General features: G+C 36.9%; 1 protein-coding gene across 1 annotated transcript; it reads right to left on the reverse strand.

Annotated features, from left to right (window-relative positions):
- Positions 1–637: 637 nt before the first annotated feature.
- cln8 (CLN8 transmembrane ER and ERGIC protein) lies at positions 638–3,882 on the reverse strand. The gene is made up of 3 exons (XM_042501387.1): positions 3,796–3,882; positions 2,219–2,877; positions 638–1,751 (listed from the first exon to the last, which is right to left on the reverse strand). Exons 2-3 carry the CDS (start codon positions 2,756–2,758, stop codon positions 1,425–1,427), a joined length of 867 nt encoding a protein of 288 aa, XP_042357321.1. The 5' UTR covers positions 2,759–2,877; positions 3,796–3,882; the 3' UTR covers positions 638–1,424.
- Positions 3,883–7,671: the final 3,789 nt, after the last annotated feature.

Consider the following 7,671-nt stretch of genomic DNA (forward strand, 5'->3'; position numbering starts at 1 on the left):
CCTCTCAAGCATTATCTTTAAAATGTGTAGGCACGTAACAAATATGACTTGTAAAAAGAATATTTCACAGCTCAGTGTCCTGAAGGTGATGGAAACAAGCATGGCCCCATTCCACTGCCCGACACAGTCACACCCACTTACTGAAAGCTAAGCTAACCAGATGGAGAAAAACAACAACATGAAAACAGCCTCAAAGTAAAGTCTAAAGGAAGACAATGTAGGAAACTTTATCAAGACCAGCACAGTGCACGTCTGAAATATGCCTGTTGGAATGGCCTCAACAAAGTGCATCCTTGAATCTGAACAATACAACTGCCATGACATAATTATTTGAACCTGGCATGTAGGGCTGTGCAATATGACAAAATATATAAAATTACGATGAAAAAAAATCCATCTATCGTTTCATATTATTTCGTTTACATCATCTGATAATGCTTTGCATCTGTCCGCATGGCCAAGGGGGAGTCTACACAATGTACAACACCAAAACAAACCAACATGATGGAGCTGGAAAGTGATACTGAATTTAATTATAAAAGTATGTTATTTATATTCATACTTAAGTTTATTAAACATTTTAACAGTATTTTATTCAAATTTATTTTAAAAAGTAGTTTATTTAACTTTATTTTATGGCGGAAGCTACTTTTTTTGTAACTGTAGTTCATTTAATAATTTTGTATTTTAGTAGTTTACATTAGGAAATTTCAATATATATTGTGTGTCGCGATATAGCCTAAAAATATCGTGATATCATTCTAAAGCCAAATCGCCCAGCCTTACTCAATTATATGCATCATTATGGTGCAAAAGGTAACATGAACATTTAATGGCCTCGATGAAGTCGGAGCCTGGTTATTTACGGTAACAAAAGCATTTAATCTAAGAGCTTCGTTGCTGATGCTTGACATTTTTTAGTATGCTATAGTGAAGTCTCTCCCATCTCTCTTTCTTCACCTTCTCTTGAATGTAGTGAGGCAAGCGATGAAGAGTAAGCTGTGGCCAGCATGCAGCGATGTAACAGTAAATCGGGGTCCTTTTTCAGTACACTACAGAGTGTGTACTTCTGGCAGTAGTAACACATTATGAATGAATATGTCCAGTCCATCTCGAGAGCTCATATTTAACGGTGCACTTCCAAAGGTCCTCAGCAATACACCGGCCATGGGTGAAGTCGACCGCATGAATGTTTGTCAAGACAATCGAAGGAGAGGCATACATACAGATAGACTTTTTCTATTTTAAGTTAAATTGTAAAAGATAATCACAAAATACCTGGTAAGGCTTTTTTTGTGTTTTATAATGGAATAAATCATAAAAAAAAACATCTTACAATCATCCCTCTAAAAGTCACATCACACATCCATTAAAGAAGAAAAAAAAGGCATCTTTCAGATACAAAATGCTCTCTTTGGTGCCACTCAGTTGGCGTGGGGTTTGACAGAACCCGCTGATCGACCCTCCGTGGCCCCGTTTAAGGGTACTAGCTTGTTTCCAAAATTCCAGTCCACAGGATTAAACAGCTGCATGGTTTTTTTGTGGGTCCACATGGGGTTGAGGATAAATGTGAGCAGAGTGAGACCAACAATGTAAACTAGCCATGGGAGCAGGGCCACATTGGCGCTGAGCTCTCCCCAGTGGTTCAGGGTTACCCACCACATGTAGTAGGTGAGCACCATGCGACAGTGAAATGCGTGGATCATCACCCATTGGTTGCCTCTCCAAAACAGGGTGCGTGCCCAGCCAGCCTGTCAGGGAGGAAGAAAGATGGAGAGGGAAAATAATACCAGAGACTGAGACACAATAAGATCAAATACACAACTTTGTAACTCATGTGTAGTGAAATCAAATCTGTGAGGAGGAGGAATAGAAAAAGTTTTGGTACTAACTCAATCTTTTTATAGAACTTCCTCTTTCTAAGAATGTTAATCTGTGTCTGTTGATGATTATAGGCTGCACAAGATCAAAAATGAACTGAAACCTTGTGACACTTTCAGGAACTTCTATGTTAGTTGTCAAGAATCTGCACGGAAAAGATAATCAACGAGCAGCATCAGACACAACTAAAGCCCTCTGAACTCTGGTGAAAAACTGCTCATATACCAAACAATTGGGAAGTTGCAATTACTGCTCAAATGTGATTAGTTTAAAGAAGCCACCTGAGAGATATGTATGGAGCAAAGCAATTAGTCACAGTAAACCAAAAGGTCCTTACCTTCAGTAACATCCAGGATATACAGGTGAAAGGTGTGCTCATCTCCAGCAGCAGTGTAACCATCGGCAGGAAGTGGCCCATAGAGTCCCACGCCACTGCTCCTGCATATCCTGTCAGGGCGAAGAAATGATGCGTCGCCAGTGGAAGGTCAAACGACCGAAATATCACGCTGGAGGTGTGAAGTGCTACGTTCTCAAACACAAAGAAACCTGTGGCTGTAAGGACATTGAACCATGACCAGTCTTCTTGTCCTTTCACTCTGTCTGTAGTTAATGCAGAGTCCTCAGTCAGGGCCCGCAGACCTGCTATGGTGCTCTGGATGCCAAAAACTGCACGAGTCGCTGCGAGGTCCCAGAAAACCTTCTCCTTAGCTACCAGGGAGTTGTAAGTGCGGGATAATGCCACAGACAGGAGGTGGGAGAGGAGGAATATTCCTGCATAGAAGGCAAAGCCGAGGCCGATGAGCTGGAGGCGGTAGTCCAATGAAAAGTATTCAGGACTGGGTTTATAAACAGGTGACTTGTGCTGGTCTGGATCCATGGTGTTTGAGGGAGGATACTGGAGGTCAGGCTGAGGGGAAGCTCAGCTGCAGGTGGGGCTGTAGGCAGGGGGTGGTAGATGCATGGTGTGTTGGTCACCTACAAAACATCTGAGGAATACTGAAGGAAAAACAGACAGCATATCATTTGCTAAACGTACATTAATAGACATTAACATAGTTTGTACATGTGACGATCTTCTGGACCGATTTTCAGTTGGATCCAACAACATTTTTGCAAGAACATTTCACTCAAAGAACATGATTTACTAATAATATTCACAAATCAAAATTACTCCAAGAATAAACAGTATATAATAAATTTGCCCATTATTTACGCTAAATTTTACATTCAGAAAGAAAGACATTGCCTTCATATACCACCTTCAAAAAAACATATCTAGATACATATTTTAACACAAAACAAAATAAAAACGTGACAAAAACTATTAATCTAAGCAAATCTTACCGCTTCATCATATAACTTATTGCGCTCATACTTATGTCTTTTTTATTTTATCTTTTTTATTTTTGTCTGTTTGGTTTGTATCCACTTGTGTCTTTATTTTCATTTGTAATTTTTTGTACTGACCACTGAATGAACTGTTTTCAAAACTGTTCATAAAAAGTTTAAAATGATAACAAAAAAAAACCAACAACAATAAAAATTACAAGTGTAACAAACTCAATTAAGTTGCACTACTCTTTGAATATATCATGCAAAACGACTTTGTTAAACTCGGATGCTCCGTCAGTCTAAACCTCTAACAAAAGAACCAGTTCGACACCAAACAGCCTAAAAACATTTTAATCCACTTAACGTAGACGCAAAGCCACAACACAACAAACAAAAACCTTAAAAAACACGATGAGTCACAGTCAAATTTCTACCTCTACACTCACTGTGTCGTGAAGTTAGCACAAAAACAACCACGACCATTTGAGGTGTAGCCGCCTCGAGCTAACACAACGCCACACAGTTTAAAACGCTAATTCTGAACTCTCCAGAAGCTAACGGACATATATCTTACATACATACCGCACAGAAATATTTCCGCTGTACACAATGTCCCGGTGCTGCAGGGAGAGCGGGTTACAACCGGACAAGCCACATCATACGACTTCAATTTAGTCATGTGACCTCCACAGGAACAGGAACTTACGCCCACTTCAACTTCTGGATATCCCATTGGTCAATGCCGCGCTGTTCTGTAGAAGCACGCCTTTCTATTGGTTGATTCCTGGTTTGTGTTTTTTTTTTGGCTTTATCTGTCTTAAGACTAAACATTGCACTGTGATAAATATGGCCACTATATACACAAAGTAAAATACACAAATTCAGTGCAAATACAGACGCCTGCCTGATTACCTAAATCATGCATGATAATACAGTTATTGCTATGAGGGGAAATATGTATAAGGAAATGTGTTTTCTGTAGTAATGTTGTATTCATCTAGGCCTATATATTGCAAAAATAAGATTATTTATAGTCACAATACTACAATGTAAAAACAAAGATGAAAGAAGACATATTTTGATAGATCTAAAGTGAGTAACAAGGGACTGGACATTATTTATCAAAGTAGAGGGATTTTTATTTATTTATCAATAATAAAAAATATTATTACTATTATTATTTTGATATGTTGACCCTCCCTAGAGCTACAAGTATTTGAAATTAACATAACCCCTATGTAATGTAATATGTGTAGGGCTCAACTCACCTAAATAATGATTGATGGAGGATTTTGTCATTTGCATCTTTTGTTAGGTATGTTTTCTGTGTTTTAAATATTAAATATATGTCTTTTTTGTCCATTTAGCTATTGTTCTCCATGGAAGTCACACAAATGATGATTGACGGAGGAGTTTATTATATACATCTTTTGTCAGAATCAATGGAGATTGCCTCCAGAGATATCCTGTTGGCCTCATCAACTGAACATTGCTAAACAATACTGGTCACAGATAGTTTGGATATTTTTCAAGATAACATGGTTTTCAAACCCACTTGCAGGTTTTTGGAGTTCTGATGATATAAATAAAATATACAACCATTTAAAGTTGAATGTCTTTATGCTAAGCCAAATTTAAAAAAAAATAATTAAAAGCATAATTCCCTCCCCAGTGCTTAAAAAATAATTTAAAGTGCCTCCCTAATTTTGCTCCACCCACTCCCCTCTTATAAATAACAAACAGTCCCTAATTTGAAATTTGATTTTACTGTTTATGTGATGGTGAAAATGTTGTGAGAGCAGTGTTTAATCATTATAGACCTAGATTCAGTTTTTAATGCTTTGCAAGAGATGGTGCAGCTTACCCTGAGCAAGAGGCAAGGTGCACCCTTGGCAGGTTGCCATAGTGATAACACACATTCACTCAGACAGATAACTACAGATAAGCACATAACTGTTGGAGAAAACCCACAGTCACAACATGCAGGCTCCACACACAAAGGAGCTGGGTCAGGTGGAACCCAGGACCGTCTGGTTGTGATGTGCTCCACTCTACACAACCATCCGATAAAAGCATCTGGCTGGCACAAGCTGCTGAGATTAGGCCACCGGTATGCTGCTTAGGCCTTATCAGAGGCACAGACAGTATCTGCAATGTTTATGTGATCTGCTGTCCACTAGAAAAGATCTGAGGTACCAGCTACAGCACTTCACCTCACACAAGAGTTATATGTTGATAAGGTTTTCCATTCCTTTAAGTCATTAATATCTAACTATCATATCAAAGTCTTGACAACATCACTCACTGTTGGGGTGTTTCCTTTCCTACAAGTCAACACTGATACAGATAGATACTGTCATATGAATCACTATGATAAGTCTAATCAACTCAAATTAAACATTTTTTTTTCTTTTGCAGCAAAATAAGGTGTATTGAGAAATCCAACTGTAAAATCTATAAATTCAACACCATGATCTCCTCTCTTTGTCCAACAGGGGGTGATCTTACCTTATTTGAGATTGTTTGGGAGAGGGCAAACGGATGAGTTCTATTAAGTTTTTAATGGAAATGACCTAACCCTCTTTCATAAATGACTGCAGAATATTTAAAGACATCTGCAATATGAACATATTAACTACCAATACATAAATGTAAATGTAAGTACCTGACAATAAAACCCAATGCAGATTCTGATTTTGATTAACTATAATCAAATGTCTTTGAACAAGGTTATTTTTGATTTGGAAGAATCTGAATATGTGACAAGAGTTCATATGAACTCAACTATTCACCATTGTCTACTTTTTTGCTGTTTATTGCTTATTAGCTTGCATATTGTAACCCATTACTTGAGAACAGAGGTCTGTGAATTGCAATAGTTATGTGCTTTAATGGATTTACTAAGTGTGAAGAGGAGGCGATTTAAGAACAGGGCACCTGTTAATCAAACTACTCGTGAATAAGTCATGAGCAAGACCTCACTTTAGAATGGGGAGCATATTAAATAGAATTAGAGAGAATTCATTTATAGTTATTTGGGCAATGTTAAAACCTGTAGTTTTGGGTTCTGTTACATGAGAAAAGAACATTTTTATTGTGTGTTATTAATGTGGTACTCCCACCTTACAAGGTCTGGAGTGAGCAAAGCATATTAAGATCGTAATTCTTGTACAACAACCTCCTGACTCTCTATCAATAAGCCGTGATAAGGAGGTGACTGAGGAAAAACGCTTTATGAATTAAATTGTAGTTGTAGGATATGGTTGTGCAGAATAAGACATTAATAAGTGCTTTATAACGACTAATAAAAAGCTGAAATGCAACTCGAATGCATGCTAATGAGGAACTAGTTAATAGTTAATATGTAATTTAAACTGTTACCAAACACTGTTTCATATTTTGTTCTTTATTTTGTTAAATGGTTGAGTCTCTAAATGCCAAATCACTGGTGACCGTCCTGACTCACCTCACAGAGAACAGTAAAAGATAAATGCGCCATTGTCTTTGACGGATGATTCAGAGCTGCCCTTCATCTTTATTTCATTGCTAGTTTGGTTAGCTGCCTGAATACAGATATAAAATGCATGAAATGTCAAGAACGGTTTGATAAATTCATCGAGGTTTCCTTCTGTGAGCTGAGATACTACCATCGGGAATACTGCTATTATTGGGACAAGCATAGGATAGCAGAATAATGTAGTTTGGTGTCTGACAAGATGAAATAAGATATTTAAGAGGTTTTCATGTAAATTCATAATATTTCACGAAATAGGATATTTTTACTCTACTTGGCACAGTAGCAAGAGTTTTACAAAGTAAACAGGCACAGCACAGACAAACTTTTCCAAACTTTTTCTTCAAAAAATTTAATTGCAGAATTATTTACACTGGATGACCTCAGCAATGATCAAACTACTCAAAGAGCAAAATCTTTCAATAGCTCTGCTAGGAAAGAATGAAGGGAAAATGCATATGTTGTTGCAAACTACTCAAATGATACAAAAATAACCCAACGATAACGGCAACTTGCACTGAAATAACACACATTGAAAAATGCATATGTGATTGACCTTAACATATACATAACATATCAGTGGGACGGTGTCATAATTTAAACCAAAACTAAAAAAAATAAATAAGCCTACATTCAGAATCAGTATTTCGCATGCCGTCATATCAGCTTATAAAATAACCATAACAAAGTAAAAATGACAACAAAACATGAATAAAATGCAGAAAATAGTCATGTTTCAATGAAGCATATATTATATATTTATATATTTATAAGTATTTCTGAACAAATGCGTAATAATGATTCTGGATGTAATCTTATTTATTTTTTTTAGTTTTACTATAGAATGTATTTTCTTTACAAATAATGAATATTTGGCATTATATTCATCCTCACTATAGATATGATATACAAGAGATGAAAATAGTTTTAGCTAAACGTCTACC

The sequence above is a fragment of the Plectropomus leopardus genome, chromosome 14, assembly GCF_008729295.1.
Source record: "Plectropomus leopardus isolate mb chromosome 14, YSFRI_Pleo_2.0, whole genome shotgun sequence".
NCBI classification, from domain to species: Eukaryota; Metazoa; Chordata; class Actinopteri; order Perciformes; family Serranidae; genus Plectropomus; species Plectropomus leopardus.

What these genes read in the sequence shown, in the direction of transcription:
- cln8 (XM_042501387.1), bottom strand. Translation starts at nt 2,758, where the DNA reads ATGGATCCAGACCAGCACAAGTCACCTGTTTATAAACCCAGTCCTGAA. An exon ending in TATCCTGGATGTTACTGAAG is followed by an intron (nt 1,752 to 2,218) that starts GTAAGGACCTTT and finishes CCTCCCTGACAG; the next exon opens with GCTGGCTGGGCACGCACCCT.